The sequence below is a fragment of the Arachis ipaensis genome, chromosome B05 (genome assembly GCF_000816755.2).
Source record: "Arachis ipaensis cultivar K30076 chromosome B05, Araip1.1, whole genome shotgun sequence".
NCBI classification, from domain to species: domain Eukaryota; kingdom Viridiplantae; phylum Streptophyta; class Magnoliopsida; order Fabales; family Fabaceae; genus Arachis; species Arachis ipaensis.
This window is the reverse complement of record NC_029789.2, coordinates 141638374-141661865: the sequence shown is the minus strand read 5'-3', so window position 1 is coordinate 141661865 and position 23492 is coordinate 141638374. Positions and strand designations below refer to the sequence as shown.

At 33.3% G+C, this 23492-nt stretch overlaps 4 protein-coding genes across 7 annotated transcripts; 3 read left to right on the top strand and 1 right to left on the bottom strand.

Moving 5' to 3' along the window:
- LOC107644533 (sirohydrochlorin ferrochelatase, chloroplastic) lies at positions 16-2915 on the top strand. Of its 3 annotated transcripts, XR_001621357.2 has the most exons (7): positions 16-148; positions 274-464; positions 573-634; positions 1006-1116; positions 1430-1522; positions 2334-2698; positions 2855-2915. XR_001621357.2 is itself a non-coding variant. In XM_016348414.2 (6 exons), exons 1-6 carry the CDS (start codon positions 111-113, stop codon positions 2439-2441), a joined length of 591 nt encoding a protein of 196 aa, XP_016203900.1. In that variant the 5' UTR covers positions 16-110; the 3' UTR covers positions 2442-2843. The 3 variants fall into 3 exon arrangements, 2 of the variants coding, with proteins under 2 accessions (XP_016203900.1, XP_016203899.1); XM_016348414.2 differs by lacking the exon at positions 2855-2915 and having other exon boundaries at positions 286-464; positions 2334-2843; XM_016348413.2 differs by lacking the exon at positions 2855-2915 and having other exon boundaries at positions 2334-2843.
- On the top strand, positions 4492-7684 carry LOC107644532. 2 transcript variants are annotated; one of them, XM_016348412.2, is made up of 6 exons: positions 4492-4734; positions 4838-4984; positions 5959-6033; positions 6165-6397; positions 6625-6672; positions 7254-7684. In XM_016348412.2, exons 1-6 carry the CDS (start codon positions 4644-4646, stop codon positions 7479-7481), a joined length of 822 nt encoding a protein of 273 aa, XP_016203898.1. In that variant the 5' UTR covers positions 4492-4643; the 3' UTR covers positions 7482-7684. The 2 variants fall into 2 exon arrangements, with proteins under 2 accessions (XP_016203898.1, XP_016203897.1); XM_016348411.2 differs by having other exon boundaries at positions 4838-4999.
- On the bottom strand, positions 7937-16109 carry LOC107644529 (polyribonucleotide nucleotidyltransferase 2, mitochondrial). Its single transcript, XM_016348408.2, has 16 exons — positions 15694-16109; positions 14962-15117; positions 14712-14882; positions 13796-13921; positions 13534-13695; positions 13299-13418; positions 12484-12621; positions 12221-12383; positions 11603-11728; positions 11386-11516; positions 10635-10854; positions 10431-10514; positions 10188-10267; positions 9776-9919; positions 8974-9648; positions 7937-8611 (listed from the first exon to the last, which is right to left on the bottom strand). The coding sequence occupies exons 1-16, from the start codon at positions 16015-16017 to the stop codon at positions 8504-8506; spliced, it is 2928 nt and encodes a 975-aa protein (XP_016203894.1). The 5' UTR covers positions 16018-16109; the 3' UTR covers positions 7937-8503.
- Positions 17717-22466, top strand: LOC107644530 (isocitrate dehydrogenase [NADP]). The gene is made up of 15 exons (XM_016348409.2): positions 17717-18059; positions 18275-18318; positions 18446-18555; positions 19379-19416; positions 19583-19660; positions 19743-19796; positions 19877-19978; positions 20067-20155; positions 20275-20378; positions 20487-20555; positions 20637-20752; positions 21105-21139; positions 21243-21385; positions 21583-21705; positions 21922-22466. Exons 1-15 carry the CDS (start codon positions 17798-17800, stop codon positions 22013-22015), a joined length of 1461 nt encoding a protein of 486 aa, XP_016203895.1. The 5' UTR covers positions 17717-17797; the 3' UTR covers positions 22016-22466.

The window sequence follows — 23492 nt, the reverse complement described above, 5'->3', positions numbered from 1 at the left end:
TATAGGGTTTGCAAATTCTTGGAATGGGTTGATTGATATTTGATAGTATTATTAATGAGGCTATCCCCAAACTAAAAAAGGAAGCAACTTTTTGGTCCTTTGGTGTGCCCATGAAATCTCTTTCACTTCCTTCCCTTCCCTTCACAAGGTACTGCCTCCATTCTCCCTTTCAGTTTCTTCCTTTTTTTTCTTTTTTGTTTTTTTGTTTTCCTTTTTTTGGACAAGAACTTTTTTTTATTCTCTTACTTTGGTTGGTTCTTGTTATTGTTACGGACTTTCTGCAAGTGAAAGAGGAACAAACACGAGATGGGTATCCTTCAAAACCTCAAATTTGTCAGCAAAGACTCCAACTTTAAGCAGAGTACTGTGTCTGAGAGCTAAAAGCTATGTTGGGGTTGGTGATGGTGATGCAGTCATAATTGTGGATCATGGGTCGCGTCGCAAAGAGTCCAATCTCTTACTTAGTAAGCTCGGTTCTTTATTTTGATGTTATCACTCCTACTACCCCTTTTATTGTACTTTGGGAATACTATAATTTGAGGTATAAAATTAGTTTTGGTTTTTGATGTCAGATGAATTTGTGGAGATGTTTAAACATAAAACTGGGTACGAGATTGTGGAGCCTGCTCATATGGTAATTTACTAATTTTCTGTAATCTTTTTGTTTTTAATTTTATTCGTAAAAATTGGCCAAGTAGAGAAAAACATAGAATTAGAGAAATGTTAGCTGATAAAGTTTTTCGAATCTTGCAAGCATGATATGTAGTATGCATCATCTTAGGACTGTTAGCATTTTACTTAGGTTGTTTGTTTGTCATGGGCAATGACATTGTCTTTTCTCTTCATGAGGGGTAAAAGAGATTAAGCTTGTTTCATAGTGTGAACAATTTTCTTCATGGTGCATAAATCAACATCTTTTTTCTTTTCCTTTTCATTTTATGACAATATTATAATTTGGATTTCTGGGGGAATTCCTAATGTTTCATAATATATACACATTTTTAGGAATTAGCAGAACCATCAATTAGAGATGCCTTTCAATCTTGTGTCGAACAAGGTGCACAACGTGTCGTTATCAGCCCCTTTTTCCTCTCTCCCGGAAGGCACTGGAATCAGGTAGACCTTTGTAAAACTGTTATCTGTCCTATCTTTCTGTAAACAAAAGTGCTATGCGCACACCAAAAATCAGCCACCAAATCAGTCACTATGTATTTGTGTATAAATGAATACATATGTTGTTTAACTCATTTTCAATAGGTATTTTATATTTTAACATGTATTTTATGCCATTGGCTGATTTTGTGGCTGATTTTTGGTGTACATGTAGCGTGGTTCTTCTATAAATTGTTGTTGTGATTCCTCAACTTGATGAAGATTGAAGATTTCAGTAAGTGGCAAAATTCTTAAAACTCCTCATTGTATTATGTAGGACATTCCTTCGTTAAGTTCCGAGGCCGCAAAGGAGCATCCTGGCGTGTCATACATTGTAACCGCACCCCTTGGACTGCATGAGCTACTTGTGGTATGAACTCTTGTACATTTCACAATGTCATGTTTGCTGTCCCGAGTTGAGTTTTACAAATCACTCAGGAAAATGTTTTGTTTCCTCGGGTTTCAAGTTTAATAGCATTTTTATATCATGGCAAACAAAGCAATTCTGATTTAATTAGAATTCCTAAAAATATCATGTGGCAAGATGATTAAAAAGGTTTTATTTCAAATTGCCTTTTCATGAATCAATTGGAGTTGTTTAATGGATGAAATTTCTCTCATGCTTGATTAGTTAGGGAATATTATGCTTGGTTGGACTTTCTTAATGGATGAACCATGATCATAGACATTGTATCAGATTCAAAATTAAATAATTATATGTCAATTATCCTGCTTTTACCAAGCATAGGCAATTGATTCTGGCAAGGGTTCATATCGTCTTGTCACGCAAAACCTTTTGCATTGTCCTCTTCTGTTTTTTTTTTGTTTCCCACAGTATCCCCCAAACCCGGCTCCATTTGAAGGTTTGCCGCTGAACAATGGGTTGTTGCATACACAAAACGGGATTTGAACCCCCAACACTTGTTTATGCGGATTAGTGAGCTAACCACTGAACCAACCCAACTTGGTTTTCTACTATATCTATTTATAGTAAATCAATTACTAATAAAACTATCCTAATTGGGCCTTGGGCCTATTTTTTACTCCTTACACCGGTCTGAATCAAGCAATTATTATTTTGATGTGAAAGTGGAAGGAGTACTATGAAAAATAAATACCAAGCAATGAATCTATGTTGCATTATAACTGTCATATTGAACTTGAACAATCTTGTGGCACAGGATGTTGTGAATGATAGGATCAAGCATTGCTTGAAGCACATATCCGGAGATGCCGATGAGTGTTCTGTTTGTGCTGGGACTGGAAAATGCAGGCTTTATAATTCATGAAACAAAGTTGAAAGTCAAGGGAATTTCATTAACTGAGTTGCAATTCACCAAACTATTCTGAAGCCATGAGTTCAAGGGAGCACATGTAGATGTTGTCAATGGTCTGTTTCAGAAGAATCAAGATGGTTTCATGATCATGGTTCAATATGATACCTTGAAAGTGATTTGCTCAATGAGTGACAAGCATATTCTTCTCTTATATCATGATGATTCCCAAAGATTAAAGTTCAGTTTGTTCAATGAAAAATAATTGCAAGGGCATTAAATACGAAACTATTGTTTGCATATGCAAAGTTGTTAGTTGTAACTTGTAAGTTGTAACATTGTTTGAATCCATGTCTAAGTTGTAACATTATGAATAATAATCTATCGATCTATTTATAAATTTTATATCATATAAAAGTTGATGCAAGCTTATTATAGAATGAGTTTATGTTCTATTACTTTTTGTAATTGTATCATATCAGCATTTTGGCATAGATGACATTATATATATAAAATGATGTAAGCCTTTAATCAAGCTAATTAATTAAATTTGATACTTATTGTTACTTCATTGAATTAAAAAATAATAGTTAAATATAATTAATATCTATATTAAAACTATATTAATAACAATTTTCAGTTACAAATATTTAAAGTGCATAATAATACAACAATATTTGTTTATTATGGATATATTCTAATATATCATTATTAATAAAGTATAGAGGTAATGACTAAATTAGTACCCGAAAGATTCAAATGCTAACATTTTGGTACCCGACTTTTGTTATTGACAAAATAGTCTCTAAAAAATTTTAAAATTTGACAAGCGTATCCCCGATTATTCTCTATTTCTCTCAAATGAATCGTAAAAGTTAAAGACAATATATTTTGTGCTAACTTATTAATTTAAAATAATTTACAATTAAATGATTATAAAGGAGAAGATTTCACCTTTCAAAAATTAACTTAAAGCAAGTAGTATGCAATTTTAACTCAAATGGCAATCAATCTAAATCTTATATTCTAGTGATGTGTTATTAGTTATTACCAAATATAATCATAAACAGAGTGGGAGAAGCTTTTTGCTATTTATTTTACTTACAAAACCATGCAAATAGTAACATAGAAGAAAAGCTATTCTAAATTGGAACTAAGTAAAAAATAAATAAAAAATACTAATTGTTAAATTCAATTCAAGAATTTCTAATAATAATAACTAATAGTTAAAAAATAAAATCATTATTAACACACTACTTCTACAATCTTGAACGCAATTGTGGTTCGTTACTATTAGGGTTAAATACGATTTTGGTCTTTAAAATATAAATCGAAAATTTTTTTCTCCTCAACTTATTTTATACAAAATGGTGGTTTAATTTGGTTTTAAAATCGTCCATAAACTTTAACTTGATTTTAAATTTTTGGCGACGGAAGTCGAGACAAAAGTAAATTGTAGACAGCTTCTTCTTCTTCTTTTTTCCTTTCTCCTCCTTCTTCCTCCATTCCTCCTTCGCAGGAGTAAAAACATTCTCATTCTCTTATTTTTTCTTTTTTTTTATTTATAAATTTTTCTTGTTATGGATAATTTGGTCCAAAATTTTAAAATTTAAGTAAAAAGAACGATTTTAAAACTTGTTTTTAGACCTTAGAAACGATTTTGTATATAAAAAAAGATTGAAGACGAAAAAAATTTTTGACTTATACTTTAGAAATCATAATTGTACCTAACTCTTACAATTACTTGACATTTATATTTTAAATTCTCTTATTGTAAAATTATATTATCTATCATATAAATATAGACTAATTTTTTATATGAAAAAATATTGGTATTTTTTGTTAGAAATACGATTATTTAGTATAATTATAGTGGGTGAAGTGTCAAGTTGCAGCAATACCCTTTCTGGGTGTTGTATTAGCATTCTCTGCACATTCAAACAATACTATAATACACTTTAAATATCAATATTCAATTAAAACACTATCTCTATTTTGTATTTTCATATTAAAAATAATTTCCAACAAGTATACAACTAGACTAACAAAATAAATAAAGACAAATGCTTAAAAAAAAAAAAGTGTTTTTTCAGGAAGTGGGTGGCAGCTGCATGCTCTTTCCTCACATCCTAACATGAATATGGTGCTCCTCTGATTGATGCAAAGTACAAAGAGGAACAAGGAATTGAAAAAGGAAGAAACTTTGATTGGATTGAGATGATGGGTCATGTTTCAAAGTTTGTTCAAATATTCAGACTCTCTCCAATCTCTCGTTTCAACCAACACTTGTTCTTCACTACCACTACCAGTTAGTTACTCCACCCTCCTCCTTAACTCATCTTCTTATTGACCCATGATTAAATTTCTCAACTTTAATCCCTTTTCGTGTCTTCTATTATCATTGGATTCAGGTTACAAGTTCAGCAAATTGAAATTGGATATTGTGAAAACACAATTGGCGCTAAAACTGAAGAACAGCCTTCAACAACAACCAGGGAAACCCTTTTTTCATTCCCATGGCTTCAATCTCAATGTCCCAGCTAACTTCCTGCGTAAAAATAATCGCTTTTCTGGTAACAATAACTATCTAGTTCTGTTTTTCTTTTTCTCTTTAATATATTATTATTGTAAATTTTTCAATCAACTATATTCTCAGTGTGTGGTTTAGTGGAAGTTGGTATTCTCAACTAAAGATATATTTCAGTATGAAATAAGCAACATCAAAATTTGTGTTAATATTATTCAGATAACATTACAAAACTTTGATTTTGATGCACTGAAGCAATGCTTGTTGATTGCAATGGTTTGACACTTGTTTCTTTAAGGGTATGTTTGAGAGTTGGAGTTTTTGAGGGGAATATGGAAGGAAAGGATTTGAAGAGTAAAAAGAACTTCTGCTTACCCTTCAAGGCTTTTTCCTTCCATACCTTTTCTTCTCCTGCAAAATCAAAACTAACAAACACCCAATAAGATATCAAGTTCGAGTATTGGCAAATGGCAGAAACTGGTAAGGAGAGACTGATACCCTTAAAGTGAGCCGACAGGCTCAAGCTAGATTAGTTGTGCTTACATATTAACTTTGGATAGTAGTAGTTATACACTTATACTACAGAGAGAAAAAGCATTGATGCATTGCAGAAATAAATATTTTACATTATGGTCTAATATCATAAATTAAATCCATGTTAGCATACTAAACTTGAAGCAACTTGTGTTAATTGGCTTGTACCTAGTATGGAATCTTGTCACATTAAGCTGAAATTAGGTTCATGATGGTGATCATACTCATTTGACAAGTTTTCTTCACGTCTTGAGATGCATCATCTGGTTATGATTGACTATGATGATTATCTGTGTATCTTATTTGTGGGTTGTGGCAATGTGGCGTGGTTCTAGAATCGCCAATTAACTAGTTTTAATCTTTTTATATCAAATTTGAAGTTATACGCAAAAGGAAAATGTACTAAACATGCCCTTCCATTATCTGTGAGTGGTATAAAATGTAATATGAGGTTGATGATGCATATTTCAGGCAGTTACTTGAGCATTGGAAGCATATTAGGAGTGTCAATTGCATCAGCATCAGTTATAGCTCATGCCATGGATGGTGAGCCAGATATCTCATCTCATTGGTATTAATGCACTTTTAACTTTTCTATATTTCTTCATATTCTCCCTCCCTATCTCATTTTCTCATGTTTTTCTTTCAATAACTTGAGTTTTCTTGTTTGTTTAAAGCTGGGGATGCTTTGGTGGATGATCCTTCTGATAACTCACAGGATGTTTCTGAGGAGGAAGAAATTGTGCACCACTTTTTGAAATTCACTAGGAAATTCTGGCTTCCTGTTCTTTTCTTTCTTACAGTGTTGACGAACTTGGATGATCCGATTATGATCTTGTTTGTCAAAGTTACCTTGTTTCTCCTAAGCACCAAGCCCAATCCTTTCTCTGTCTATATTTTTGTTGATCAGGTCAGATCATGTATTAATATCTGATGGATTTTTTGTTATTTTCATATTTTAATCATCGCAAGATCTTTCATAGGTCTAGAACATTTTTTATGAGACGAAAACATATATATTGAATTGTGGTCTTATTCTTAACCTAAAGGCTCTTTTATTTTGAATAAATATTTGATAGAAACAACGAAAAATGTTTATGTGATTATATATCTCTTGAAAATGTCCTTATATTGCAGCTGTGCGAACAATCCATGCGTCAAGATACTCGTTTTTTCAAGAAAAAGGTGCATGACATCCCTTATTAGCTTATTTTTTCGCATGCTAGTCAGCTATCTCATTTTTATCACTTGTACTCCACTGATACCTAACATCAATATATCATGATTGAATTCCTTTTCTCTTGTAATAGCACTTAATCATGATATTGAATTTCCATACATCAATATATCATCAATATGTTGCTTTTAATGTTTTGTTACTAGATCACCCAATCTTAACCAGTTCTTTTATTGCATCTCCCTATTTCCACATTGTTATTGACTCATGTTTTTATTTGTACTGTATTTTCCCCCTACAGATTTAGTTGGTGTAAAAATGAACATAATATATACGTATGTAATGATGAGTGCAACGATATTTGGAACTTGGATTTTAATTTGTATGCATTGTCAGTACAAGACAGTTTCTAACAAACATTTAATCATGTAGCTACATCGATGAAAATATTTGACTTTGCCATGTTGATAGAACAAATATCATATATTTTGACCGAGAATTTGCATGCGGATATGGATAAGGATGTCTTAGAATCTTGTTATTCTTTTGAGTAAAACCTTTGGTATCTTATGATCCTTTGATCTTGCAGCCGTATGCCAGCAAAGTTGAAGTTCATGACTATAAGCTTCTATGCCTGGCTGCTGTGGAAGTAAGAGATCAAAAGTTCACTTTGGTTGGAATTCTTGGTACTTGGTGGTCATTGCCTCATTTACCAACTTGGGAAGCAATTTCTTTAGTTAAGAATAGAGTTGGAAGCATCTTTGTGAAACCAACTGAGAACTATCACTATCATACTCAATTACCTGAATTGTGCTGATGTATTGGCATGTGTGTCCATCAAACATTGTTGTTTTAGATTTACTTTTGTTTGTTACTATCTTTTATTTTTTTACTCAGTTAGAAGATTAGATTATTATTCAATCTCTGTTTTTCTAGTTACCATCTGAATAATCCTCATATCTAGGATCATAATTATAAATATTTGATTTTAACATTATTATAACTTTTCCATTTTATGAACAAAGCATTTTTTTATTTAATGTATAATGCTGTATTCGCATGGTATGTTTTTAGAAAATTTTTGTATTTACATATTGTATTATATATTGTATATTGGTTAGGGTTTAGCTATTGATGTATGGAATTTGAAAGCCATTGAACCGTATGCTTGTTAAATTTTTAGATCTTTGCAACAGAAATAATAAAACAGAAAGTAGAGTTTATTGTTTTTACCATTTTTGTTTTCTCTTTACAAAATTCAAAAAACGGAAATCAGAAACCAAATCACATTTTCCATTTAGATGAGGATCAAATATTCATAAATGAACATGCAATCAATATAAGTACCAAAACCCTAGCAAGAATAACTCGTATACATTTATTTAGTCCTTCCCTCAACAAAAATTAAACAGATAGTAGTATAGATGATTAACAACTAAATGTTAGTCAATTACTAGACTCATACCACTGTCTTGCTATGAAACGGTGGTTATTTTGGTAATCTTGCATCAACCATCTCTAGACTGTGACTCATTTTCATCAGCATTTCATGCTTCATATGGTTAAATCTATGGACCACAATGTGAAATGTCTCCCAAAATTCATTGAATGAATTTTCAGCAGCTCAACAACAATTTAGTGTAGTCTCACTAAATGGTGTCGGTGGCATGAACTGACTGATGTCAATAGCACTCGTTATGATCCAGTTCTTTAATAAAATCACTGGTGACTAACCAGAAACCAGAATAACAATCACTTTTGCTTCCAGCGTGCTGCGAGTAGATCTCCGAAGTCATCATCTTAGCGGATCGCTCGAGAAAAGGAATGACCACTAGGAATTTAGTCTTCATCCACCATAGTCATTACTGGAATCCCCTTGCTAGAAAAGCTTGAGCATGCTACTCTGATCTCCTCACCTATCTTAAAGTTCCTTTTATCACTATTCTCCTACATGACAAAACAAGGAATACAAATTAATTGATAGTGCAAAACACATGGGTGGACTTCAGAAATGAAAAGGATTAAAAAATTCATCTGATAAATGGTCTACGATGAAATTAATGTGGATTTGCAAGTGTGTAAACTTCTGTATGAACGATCAGTTGAAAATTCCAGCTATAACCCATAGATAAAGTCCAACAAATGCATTGTTCTCAACCACTGAAAAAGGTAATATGATGTGCAATGATGGGCAAAGTGTATATAAGATGTTAATTACGTGTATATAAGATGTTAATTAAAGCTACACACAGAGAGAGAAAGGGGACATTGAGCATCTATGTCATTAAGGATATAAAGGCAACTCATACCTCAAATCGGTACATTCCTTTAAGTCCTCCACCCAAATCCAATACCAACCCGTGTGAACGAATTTGATGCACTTTGGAAGTAACTTTAGTTCCAATTTTCAGTTGTTTTGCAGTTACCGCTTCCTTATCTTCAGCTTCCTTCTCACACTCCTCCAAATGCGAACTAGACTTTTTCTGCTTCAGATTTTTTGACTTCTTAGCATTAGTACGTGGGAAGGGACCTGAATGCAAAGATGAAGCATCCATCACATCTTGAGATTGACGAGATTTTGACTTGTGAATTGGTTCTCTCCTTTTATTTTTGGGGGTATCCTCTGATGTCAGATTTGAGCTGGTAGACTTCTCATCCCCACACTCTTCAGCACTACGTATTAAAAATACTGGTACTTGGGAGGTAGCTGGCTTCGCCTCACCTAATTCATTTTTGCCTATCGGAAAATCAGAGGCAGAATTTTGTTGCTCTTCTGCTTTAGATTCATCCCCAACCGGTGCCCAAATTTTGGCTGTTTCTTTTGCAGATGCCACAGATACTTCACCTACATCATCAGTCTCTGATCCTCCGGGACGAGGCTTAACTGCCTTAAGGGATAATTTAATGTTACCACGAACATCTTGGCCTATGCACATCAAAGAAAGCTGCTGGCCAATAGAGACTATATCTGCAACTCGAGAAACCTGTGGAAATGGTAGAGTTATTAAAGACAAAGTATTATATGCAAAATTCTGTTCCTGTTGGTAGCAGAAACAACAATAATATGGCTCTTAAAGATAAGAAATTATGATAAGTTAAAATCATACATACCGGCTCATGTGACAACTCAGAAATGTGGAGAAGCCCTTGCTGGCCACCATTAAACTCCACAAAAGCTCCATATTCTTTTATAGAGGTGACAACACCTTTGTAGATTCCTCCAACTTCAATTTCACGGCCTACTATAAAATCAATCTGACAAACAAGAATGGTCATCAATACGACATCCATGAAGGAAGAAACAAGAGTGGATATTTCACCATTCATCATTAATAAATACATTATTTTTTTTATGGGATACATATAAGGATAAACTACACATGTCAAAATGATTTAGAAGATAAATCAATATTTCCTAAAACAGGAGAGAAACATTGTCTCCCTTGGGAATGCCATAATGCCATTACAGATGACAAGCATAGCTTTATAGAAAAATTAAGGCTAAACATGATAGAAGAACTACCTTCTCCAGTAATTTGTCCATTACAGCCTGATTTTTAGCAACTATTGTAAGCGTTCCATCGCCTACAGACATCCGTGCACCTGATTGTAATACATAATAGCATAGTCAATAAACATAACATATACAAATGTGTTCTGCTTCACAAAATATATATACAGCATACTAGAAACACAACATTTATAGGTAAACCAACAAGAGGACAGAATGTGGTAAACATCCAAGATGCTTCAAACTTAAAGTGACCTGTTTCCTCTTCCATTTTTCTCTTTAGAGCACCCATTGGCCCAATTAGGCGACGAATAGCATCATTGCTGTACTTTAAGGTGGCTGCATTAGCAAAGAAAAATTTCATACTTAGAAAGGGTGTTTTGCATGGTAGGAAAACCTATTCTAAAAAACACCAAAAGTGAAGAATAGGGTGGGCGAAAAGAGGTTAAAAGTCGAGACCTAATCGTGGCGTAGTACTGTCATCCTTGTTACGAGGTGCACTAATTTCCTGTTCCATGTGATCAAGAATTTGAAGGCGAGCTTTACGAGCAGGTTCTAAACATTCACATATGATATCTACAGGAATTCCAGCTGGTTTTATGTCCAACTGAATAGCAGTAACTCCTTTTCGAGTTCCAGCAATCTTGAAGTCCATGTCACCCAAGTGGTCTTCCAAGCCCTTAAAAATAAATTTTTTTAAATTTAATACTTGGTAAGAGAACAATCATCTATTATGTTGTTCAATATCAATATCACTATGAATATACACCTAAGAATCCTACAAATGGGGAACCTAATTAGGCAATGTCAACAACAAAATCATATCCCACTTGGGGAGGGGAGCGGTCGGCTTCATGGATCAAATGACGCAATTGCGCTCTATCAGGACTGCAGTGAGATCATTTATACATAAATCTCCCTTGGCCACCTCATAATTAGGCAATGCCGATACATGAAAAATATTAAAGACCTACTAATACCACAAAGAGTGTCTTTGGCTGTAAGAGGATCATTGATGGAAAATGTATTTTTTCATTAAGATTGCCTATGAATAAAAAAATAAATTTGAATATAAATCAAAATATTAAATGATTAAAAAATGTTGATAAAATTTTTTACATAAGTAGACTAGTAAAGTTCAAATTTTTAATTCAATAATACTCCAAACAAACATTGTAAAGAAATGCACTCAATACGTTGTGAAAAATACCAGAATATCAGTCAATATACGATAATCCGCTATTTCACCAGTGGATGGATCAACTTCACTGATAAGACCCACAGAAACACCAGCAACATGTTCACGTACTGGAATGCCAGCATCCATAAGAGCCATGCTACCTTCAAAGAAGAAAATATTCAGGAACAAGCATCTTTATTTTGTAAATGTCAACACAAATGCTGCTACTTAGGGTTAGAATGAGCACCTCCACATACTGTTGCCATTGATGTTGAACCATCTGAAGCCATGACTTCTGAGTTGACACGAACAGTATAGGGAAAATCATCTTCGGGAGGCAAAACAGCAAGAAGGGCTTTCTCAGCAAGAGTTCCTACAAAAATAAAACAGTAGAGAAACCAACCTCTAGTTAGGAACTTAAGTTTTGTATAAGACAATCTGTAATTACTTAGAACTCATCATCCTTTGGTTGTTGTAGTTTCTAGAATGAATAACTTGATCATATAACCATAGCTAAACATAAAACCAGGCATATCATGGAGAAGTCAATTAGTATAAAGCACACCATCGTTTCGCATAAATGATTGTTTTAGCACCCCTTTCATCTAAAATATGATGGATCAAGGTTGTGCTAAATAAAGCCAATTACAATAGTATTGATTTATATCTTATACCGGTACTTCCATCTCACATGAGTAGTGAACAAAAAATTCAAATTCAAATTCAAATTCAACATCAACTATCTAACTATAAGCCATTTGGTATTCAATATTTTCATTATCTAGTAAAGAACTAATTTTGACTTTTAACCCTTTTTCTTTTTCTTCTTATTTATTTATTTTAATTGTTTGTGTGCATAATTTACCATGCCCAACTTCACGCCTGTTCAGACCACCACGTTTACCAACTTCATTAATGCAATGAGGTGGAAAACTGTAGTGAAGCATGAATCGCTTTGTTGGAGGACCAACTAAAGAGTCCAATCTTTGAGCATCTGTAGGTGCTCCAAGTGTTACTGTACAGAGGACCTGTCCATGGCAACAATAAAATATACATTTCAGTTTGCAATTATCAAGCTTTTAGAAATCAATAACAGAATAAAACATAAAATAAAATCATAGAATAGACCTGTGTTTCTCCACGGTTAAAAAGTGAAGATCCATGCAATACGGAATAAATTCCAGCTTCACAACATAAAGGCCTAACTTCATCCAACCGTCTTCCATCAACTCTGAATCCTTCTGCAATAATTCTTTTACGGACAACCTACATTGTGAAAATATAAACACCAATCTTCAACAAATCCTAAAACAATATATGAGAGAGATATATAACTTACATCCGACAATTTTGGAATCTTATGTTATCCCTTAAAAAAGTTTCTGTATGGTGTGGATTATGTCTACCTATATTAAATTTTTTTTATAAAAAAATAAAATAAAAATGACAACAGCAATAACAAAAAAACTTTTTAGTGGAAACATCATATGTAATTCTGTCATGATCAAGTTAACCATCACCAATCATACACTAAGTAACTTTGTAGCTTGTAAGGTATTTTAAAAATTTCAAATAATAAGGCAGTGAGTTTCACCAAAGAGCAAACAAGTTTTTCCTTCTGTGTTTATTTTAAAATTTAGCACCAAAACCTCATGAAAGAAAATACTTATCTACTTAGGTATCTAGACACTTTAATAGATGATGACTTCGACAGATATTCCAATTCAAGAAGTATTGAAAGAAAGAAGAAGATAAATTTTTATCATCCCCAACCATGTCTAAGGTATATATGGCCAGAGGTTATTCAAATAATATGGTAAGATTTTCTCATTTTAAAACTGAATAATTAAGCAAGGAGTCAAGGATAATATATTTGTATATTGGGGAGAAAAATTAGAAGACTGTTCGCCCCCTAATTTCTAACTAATCACATGGCTGCATACCTTCTTCCTCACTGTGTCTACTGCCTTCGGCAAAACTTTTAAGCTCTCTTCATCACCTTCTTCCTCAAGCACCCTCTTTACATCTTGTGTAATACCATCCAATGCTTCTCCACGCTCAAACTGGAAGTAATTATTGGAAAAACCCACAAAAATTAATGAGAGAGTTCAATGTCTAGTTTACTATACTAATCACAAAAAGCACAAAGAAAGAAAAAAGGAGGTAGAAAAAGAACACCTTTCCATAACTAGGATCAGTAAAAACAGCTTCAATAGGCGCTGCTGCCATGCTGCTAACTTTCTCCATTGTTCTGTCAGACAACATAGAAAGTCTGTATTCTTTCTTAGATTTACCAGCTTTTGCAGCAAGCCTGATCTGAGGTTCAATATACTTAATTGCCTGAACAATTAGAGGAACATATCTCAATAACATCCCAATTATAGAGAGGAATAATAATAATAATAATAATAATAAAAATGGTTTTGACTTTTGAAGTCACCTCAGGATGAGCCAATCTTATCCCAGCTTCTAGATCTTTCTCAGAAATCTCACGGGCTTGTACATCGATCATCAAAGTTTTGTCCCTTGTACATGCATATATCAAATTAAGATCACTTACACTTAACTGCATCAAGAAAATAAGGAGCTATAAGAAAATAGGAAATGGTATTTCATTATTAAACAACCAGATTATTGTCATTAACATACCCACATAAAATAGAATTTCAATGTTAATTAGAAGGGAAAAAATGCTTAAAATCAAATTGAGGTGCAATTTGCAAAACCAACACATTTTCTGATACAAAAAGTATGCTAGATGGTCATTTTGAGTGAAATAGTAAGAATGGTAATATGCAAAACTCATCAAAGAAAGTAGATTGGCAGTTCAACTCAACTTCAAATATAAAAGAACAATAAAACACAATGGGTGGAGTAAGAGAAACTGCTTAACAAAACAAAGGATGCCCCCAACCCATTTTATATAAAACATTATATATTAATAGAGTTTAATTTTGACGCGCTAATAGTGTAAAGAGTTTTACATGGTTATTCAATTAGTTTCAAGCGTTTAGATGATTTTTTAAATAGTAGGTTTGAAAATTAGTTATTTTACTGATGTGACAACACATGATTAGTTGTTTGTGTAAAAATATTTCACACTAATTTTGACGCGCTAATAGTGTAAAGAGTTTTACATGGTTATTCAATTAGTTTCAAGCGTTTAGATGATTTTTTAAATAGTAGGTTTGAAAATTAGTTATTTTACTGATGTGACAACACATGATTAGTTGTTTGTGTAAAACTATTTCACACTGATAGCGCATAAAAATTAAATTCATATTCATATTAAATATATTAATATATTAATATATAGAAATCTGATAACTAACGTAGTGAAAGAATTTTAAAATTACCTCATCCATAGTAGGATTTATAATGAATTGCCCACATATCCTCCCAATACGAATCATTCCTATGGGACCACCCCAAGGAATATCTGATAACATAAGAGCAGCAGATGTTGCATTAGCTGCTAGTACATCTGGATCTTGATTTCCATCAGAAGAAAGAACACTTGCCATAACCTAGAAGTCATGCATTTTTGTTACTAAAATAAAAAATAGAAAACATTTTGAATAAAGGATAACTTAACAATGGCCTCACCTGAACCTCATGGTAAAACCCAGGCGGGAATAATGGCCGAATTGGACGGTCAATGATCCGACCACACAATAGTTCACGTTCCTTTGGGGCACCTTCCCTACGCATATATGTTGTTGGAATCACACCTTGGGCAAACTGCTTTTCTTGGTAATCCACCTATTAACAACCGACACATTGGTCAATTTGATTCTTATTACAAAAAAAGGGAGTATAGATTCCTATTCCTGTACTTCAGCAAATTCTGATTGTCAGAGAAAAGAATTGGACATGAGTACATGTCACAATACATATGAGGCAACAGTTAGACAACTCCACAATTCTGAACTGCGGTGTACTATTATTCCTACTACATAACTATTTATTTCAGATGTCCTTAAATTGAGGAGTACTATTCCCATACCATCATTTCAATCCTGAAAATCAATCCATTCAAATTCACACACCCCATATTGATCCTAACACTTCCCTACCTATACTCTATCACGACCCTCTAATACATAAGTGAACTAAGAGCCAGGCCAAGAAAAGAAAAGTAACCTATTCTCTATGCTCCCAACCGAGGTACATTAATGAGCTTAGCTTATTGAGTTTCTAACGAAAAATCGAAGCAAGGAGTAGCTTCGGAAAAATGCTCAATTCACTTCCATCCCTATAAAATAAATGACAAAAAAAATACAAAGCTTTTTTTTTTTTTTTCATTTGATGAAAGAAGAAAGAAATGAGGGAACATACAGTGAGGGGCAAGAAATCGCGAACGGCGTCGCCCCTGGCGGAGCAGACGGTGGAGAGGACGTTGGTGCCGTCCAAGCCCAAAACGACGGCGCCGTTTGCGAAGCGTGCGACCTTGCCGCTCTCGAGAGTGATGAGGCGGGACCCTACTTCGAATTCCTCCTTGAAGGATTCCAGGACCTTGGTGGTTGTTGGCGGTGAGTCAGGGTCGGGTTGGGACTGGGTGGCGGAGCAGAGGGTGCGACGGAGGTGGAGGAAAGTGGGGAGAGTGCGGAGGAAGAGAGGGTTGGGCCTCGCCCTTGACCTCACTCTCAGCAGGGACGCCATTGATGCTGATGCAGTTACAGTGGTGAGGTTTTGGGGTTTATTTAGGGTTTAGGAGATTTTTTATTATTTTTATTTTTTTGGGTTATATTTTCATTTTTTTTTTTCACAACTTTTTTTTATAATAACTTACAAGCTATATTGCCTTTTGTAACCAAACCAAATAATAAATAAATAAAAGGGGAAATTCAATACACCTAGCTTTTGTTTAAATTGTGTTGGAACAATTTTAATAATATTTTATAAGGAAAAAAGGGTATTTGAAGCAAATTATAACATATGATAAACTAGTACATTTTGGGGGAAAAAAAACCCCAAAAAAAGAGAGAAAATTTGAGGTGACTAATTAGGACTTTGAGGAAATTTAAGCTAACTTTGGAAGATTTTTTTTTGGTGACTTAAAAGAAAAATAAACAAAAACTAAGAAAGAAAAAAAAAAAACAAGAAACTGCTTAAGAAAGGCAGTCCCGATACTACTTTCAAACTCCTTCCAAGGTAATGGAAGCTCCACTTGAGAAGAAATAGTCCTCATTGCAGTCTTTGCCATGATGTCTGCTACTGTATTTGCATCTCTCAAGATCAACCGAAGATCAGCACGCCATTTCCAAGACATGATATCTCGGATTTTTAACACCAAAGGATCAGTAAACCCAGAGCAATCTTGTAAATTATTTTTAAGTCATGTATGAAAATACTTTAAAAAAAAGAAATGAGTGACAAGATTAAAGAGGGCAAACAATATTGATACTTTTTTTCATTTTGAAACCTCCATTTTTCCTTACCATCTAAATTGAGGAAGGGTTAAGAGAATGACACATTTGCTTATCATTTTTCTCGTCATAGTAATTATTGAAACATCTAAATATAAACATAAACATAAAAATAAAAGTGACATGATTTATTAATTATTTTCTTTATATTCTCCAAAAAATCACTTAATTTTTAAATTAATTTTTAAAATATTTTTTTAATTAAATTTGTCTTACAAATATTTACATTTTAGTCATGTCATAATTTTTGTGATTAACGATGTCAAAATTTATTGATATGACATATTAATTAAGTGACACCACAACACATATATAGTAATTTTAAATAATGACTAATATGATAAATTTATGAAATTAAATCAAATTAATTTTAAATTGAGAAATTCCAATACTTTAAGTTCATTCCTCAATTAAATTTTGATTTGACATAATTTTATAAATTTATTATGTTCATAGTTAATTAAGATTCCTATGTGTGTATTGTAGTAATGTATCATTTAACGTGTTACATTAACAAATTTTGACACCTGTCAACAAAAAAATGTCAAAAGAATTAATGCGATTAATTTAAAATTTTTAAAAGACGAATTTAATTAAAAAAATCTTTTAAAACTAATTTAAAAACCGAGTAATGTTTGAGAATGAATTTAATTTCATGTTATTGAAAGGGTTTTCTTACCCCTAAGGCCCTAACCCTAAGTCCTAACAATAATATATCAGGTTCATCTTCTAAGCTCTAAGGCATTGATCCACTTTCAATATGTTTTGCTTTTTAAGAGTAACTCTCATTTCTCATTTCTTAACTGAAGGGTCCTTAATTTTGATTACAACTCAATCTAAAACAGAGACCAACGTTAATCAAGCTAGTCATAAGATTATTTCATTGCAAAAATACTAAAATAATAATAAGAATAATAATGCATATTATAAATAATTTAACTTAACTTAGCTAAGCTTCTTACTTGTTAGGTCCCAACTCTAAAGAAAAGCATAAACCTCAGCTCAGCTATTGGATGTTCAGAGCAGCCCTTCGATTCACCGCCACCACCGGCGCCACCTCCGCCGCCACAACCACCACCACCACCATGTTCTCCACTTCTTATTCCACAGCCATCAGAAACCCTACGTCCCTCTTCCTTCCTTCTCCGCGCCTCTTCCGCCCCCTTTTTTCTCCCAACACCATCTCCTTCTCTTCTCCCATCAATCGCGTTTCGCTTCGATGTTACGCTTCCTCTCACAGAATCCAAGTTTGCAATCCCATTGTTGAAATGGACGGTAACAGTTTCCCCTTCCTCACCAATTCAATTAACAGAATATGAAAAAGAGAAAAGAAAAAAGAAATTGAATCTGATAATTTACTAGTTAGAAGTGATTAGAGACCACTAGAAGCTGCTAACTTGTATAATCCGTTTTAAGTTATATGTATGCACTGTCTCTATCAACAGTTAATTGCTTTAGCCATGCTGATATTTATTTATTTTGCTGTTTAGGTGATGAGATGACGAGGGTTATATGGAAGATGATAAAGGATAAAGTATATACATGAAATGTGCATTTTGTCAATTTTTTTAGTTTGATTTTATCATGAAAATTGAAAAATGTGTGTGTGTGTGTGTGTTTTTAATTTTATTTATTACTTTTTTTTTACTATGTGGCTGCAGCTTATATTTCCCTATTTGGATTTAGACGTAAAGTATTTTGATTTGGGGATTCTGAATCGTGATGCTACAGATGACAGAGTCACCGTTGAAAGCGCAGAAGCCACTCTAAAGTGAGTCAATTTTGAATATGAATGGAAAGCATGATACTTTGAGTAATTTATAAACTTGATACTTGTTGCATGTTGGAGATATCTGTCGCTTAAATGTGAAGTATAAAAGAGAGATTATAGAAATGTGTAATATTTCTGGAGATGGTGAGAGTTTGAATGCCATGTTAAACTAAGAGTTATATAGTTTCTTTCTTTAGCTACATTTTATATTCTGCTTGTTTCATGAAAAATAGCAGCTGCTAGCAGCTTGGGGAGAGAGTCTGTTTTGGTTTACCTTTTCTGATTCTGCATCAAGATGCATCAAGCTAAGTATGTCTGCCAGCATTTTGTTTAGGGTCATTGATAAGCTGAGTGTCTCCTCCTACTTTAGCAGTCTTGTGCTGGTTAGCTTTGAAAATTGGTTCTGTTTTAATGAATATTAAGAAGCAAAATTTTGTGTGGCACTGTGAATTTTATGCAATGCTCTGGTAAATTTTGCCTTTTGTTACAAAGAGAAGTAAAAGAATTAGGAGTNNTCTGCTCTCTACTTAGGTTTATATTTTAGGACTCTCTCTTGTGCTTTGCATTAGTCAGCCTTCCATGGGAGTTCTATAAAAATTGGAGTAGCTTGTATAGAGATTGAACTGCTTTGCTGCATGCTTTTTTGTTTTAATGTTTCTGCTTTTCTTTACTATCTTTTTCGCCTGATTTGTTTCTATCTCTCTGCTTTGGAGGATTTCTTATCCTACTTTTAGTCGTCACTCCCTCTCTTATTTCTAATAACTTCGTTTTTGTATAATGTTTGGGCACCCTTTTGATTTATTAAAGATTTTGTGTGCTGCAGGTACAATGTTGCCGTGAAATGTGCAACTATAACTCCTGGTTAGTTGTACTTTGCTTTAAGTAGACGAAGTACCTTTTATCATGAACTTTTAGGCAAACTTGTATCATCCTTGAGAATGTCGTATATATCTATATATAATCTTAATTCATTTAATGCTTTTCATACTCACTAAAGGTTGTCTTGATTCTATTTCGAATTTTTCAGATGAGACCCGGGTCAAAGAATTTGGATTGAAGTCTATGTGGAGAAGCCCCAATGGCACAATTAGGAATATTTTAAATGGTTTGTAATATGTGCATAATACTCAATGCAGGAACAAAGTTTTTTTTTATCTATTGAATGATATTTTTCCCTTCTTTTCTAGGTACTGTTTTCCGTGAACCCATAATATGCTGCAACATACCAAGAATTGTTCCAGGTAATGTCTTAACTACTTTGATTGTTAATGGAACTGAATTATTGTTAAGCAGCAGTTGGAACTTACTTTTCAGTCAACAGGTTGGAAAAAACCCATTTGTATTGGTAGGCATGCTTTTGGTGATCAGTATCGGGCCACTGATACTGTAATTAATGGAGCTGGGAAGCTGAAGTTGGTATTTGGTATGTTTACTAGAGTTTAAACTTCGTTTTTGAACAATATTTTAAGCATCACTGACTTTTTTACCAAATTGTATCTATGTCTATATAGTCCCTGAAGATGGTGAGAGTCCAATGGAACTAGATGTTTTCGATTTCAAAGGCCCAGGTGTAGCACTTGCTATGTATAATGTTGATGAGGTTTGATTCATTTTATAGTTTCTACAAGCATATACCATTATGTTTTAGTTAAATGTATAAACCCTTGCTTTTGTTTTTATTGTTGTGTGTAAACATGCTTGCTTTTGATATTTTTATAGTCTATTCGAGCGTTTGCTGAATCATCAATGTCCCTGGCATTTTCAAAGAGGTGGCCACTTTACTTGAGTACCAAGAATACAATTCTCAAGAAATATGATGGCAGGTGATTATTCTGTGTCACTGTTGTATGCCAGATTTCTTAGTAATTTAGACTTATCCTCTCTTTATTTTGTTGATATTTGAACTCATTTACAGTTTGATAGTCTTACAGATTTAAAGATATATTCCAGGAGGTGTATGAAGAAAGATGGAAGCAAAAATTTGAAGAACATTCGATATGGTTTGTTTTCATTTTGATGAACCAAATTTCTGATTCATTACATATATACACATAGATAATTGACACTCTAAGTGGCTTCAGGTATGAGCATAGGCTAATTGATGATATGGTGGCATATGCACTCAAAAGTGAAGGCGGATATGTTTGGGCTTGCAAGAATTATGATGGTGACGTCCAAAGTGATTTACTTGCCCAAGGTGTAGAACACTTATCCGCACAATTCTGATTAGATTCATTCTTGATCCAAACTGTCAAAAGTGGTTGTTGATTTACTAGTACAAAAGGGCATCTTTGGTTATTACAGTTTCACTCGAAATTTATAAGAATGAGGGAAAAAATGACATCAAGAAGATATTTATGCGGAAAATAAGCTATTAACAAAAGTTATTTCAAGTGCTGGTTCTGCAAGCTAGCTACATGTCTTGCTTTACATTTGCGGGGCTCTATATTTGGGAAGGATAGCATTGAAAGTTTGATGGCATGAATAATTCTGACGTGCTAAGAAATGTCTATTAAACTCAGTTTATTGAAGTATTTTCTTGTGTGCAGGATTTGGGTCATTGGGTCTTATGACTTCTGTCTTGGTATGTATTAGAACAATACAGAATCCAGTATTTCTTCATCAAGATTGTTATCTCTCTTTTTCCTTTGGTCGTCTTCCATAATTATGCAGCCATATTTCTGCAGCTATCTTCTGATGGCAAGACATTAGAAGCTGAGGCAGCTCATGGAACTGTCACTAGACATTTCCGTCTTCATCAAAAGGGACAAGAAACTAGTACAAACAGTATTGCCTCCATATTTGCATGGACACGAGGACTGGAACACAGGTACTTTGTGGTGTGATTCATGAACTAGCAAATTCAGAAGCTTTTGCAAAAGTTTAGGTTGGACTAGATGAATATAAATATATAACTGGATAAATTGTAATATAAGCTTATCTTTGTGAGGGTAAGCTGTGGTGTTTCTTCATCCTTCCTCTTTCATTTTCCTTCTTTTAATATGAATGTTTGTTATTATATACTAGGGCCAAACTAGATAATAACGAGAAGTTACAAGATTTTACTCGAAAGTTGGAGACTGCGTGTGTTGAAACCGTGGAGTCAGGAAAGATGACGAAAGATCTCGCACTTCTGAGTCATGGCCCTAAGTAAGTGGTTCTCCCATGAATATTTTAATGTTTTCAAACATCTTGGATCTCAAACTGAGTGAGCTGCAATTTGGTCATGAGATTTTTGTGAACTCCGTTGTTAAATGTATTCAAGTATTATACTTAACTTCTAACCTTAACTCATTGCAGTGTGTACACAAATTATTTCTTAGTAAACTGTTTGTCTAAATGTTTGGACATCATCAATATCTGCAGGGTGACAAGGGAATATTACTTGAACACCGAGGAATTTATTGATGCCGTGGCACAAAACCTTGAGAACAAACTCCGAGAGCCGGCAATGGTCTGAGTACTATATTTTTTTGGCATAGTTGCAAAATTTAGAAACTCGGAACAGTAGTTTGAATAGGTTCCTGCTCTGTGACCATTGTGATATTGGTGGTGGTTGAAATTTAGGCTTAAAGTGTGTTTTGAAAACGTTCAAAATTCAATGGGAGAGGATTGTTCTGATAATTAAACCATTGATTTTTTGAGACCTTGGTCAGTTGCTTCTGCATTCTTGTGTCACCTCTTTTCATAGTTACACACAAAGGGTACAAACCCTTGATTTCAAGGGAAAAATAAAATATTGTGATGTGAAGAAAATGCATGTGGGTAAATGAATTCATGAATTTCATTGCTCTCTTCATGTCCCCTTTGCTTTTTCTGAACCTGCTACCAAGTTTGGTTGTGCAATTGTGCATTGTGCTACAAAAACAATTATGATATACGAAAGGAACAAATAGCAGATTTTACATTGTATTATTGTATATACTTAGAATTACAATGTTGCATGGCTTTTCAATGATAAGAATTTTTGTTAAGAAAATAAAAATCCGTACATTGACATCCACTCAATTTTATAGTTTGATGTGACTCATTCAAACATATAAACCATTATATTTTACATTTAAATTTTCTTTGGTATCCTATAAATATCTAGGAGAGTAATTCTACTACTAATTAGAGAGTATATATATATACACGGTGATTACTGATAAATTATCTTGTGTGATATGTATAGTGATTATTGATAAATTATCCTTCTATCAGAGTTTAAAGATTCACATTATCTTTTATTTTCTTTTCAATTGGCGTTATGTTTCTCTTGAAACTTAATAACATTGTCATTTTCATCATCCCACCAAATACACCTCTTCTTCTCCGGTTTTAAAACCCTAATTCCTTTCAAATCCAATCACCATTTCCAATCAATTAGGTTAGGATTTTGAACTTGTTTTTGCGCTTTCAATTTTCAATTTCAACGAGCACTTCTATCAATTTTTTAGCTCTCTTCTTTTTAGTATTTTTCTTAAAACTCAGCTAGTATATATATATATATAACATTACACAATTATATATTCTAGAAGTTCTACTGCCAACTTTCTCATTTTGGAACATCAAACTCATTCTCACTCTCACTCTGAATTACATAACACTATAATTATCTTAAATTTGATAGGTATGTTCTACCAACCAAAGTGAAAATGATAGAAAATCCTAACAAGATTTCAGTGGCTGAAAACTCAACACATTCTTTTGTGGGACACACAACACTAACATACAAACCTAAATAGTCCAATGTGTCTTAACATCTGTGGTTCTCTGATTCAGGAAACATAATTGTTCTTATTCAAAATCATTTTCAGCCAATCACCTCATCATTCTTTAAGCATTATCATGGCCATTGGGTATACTTAACCTTTAAATGTATAATGCCAAATTTGAATGGTCCATTAATGGTGACTAGCTTTCTTAAGATGATATCAGCCTAAAAAATAATAACA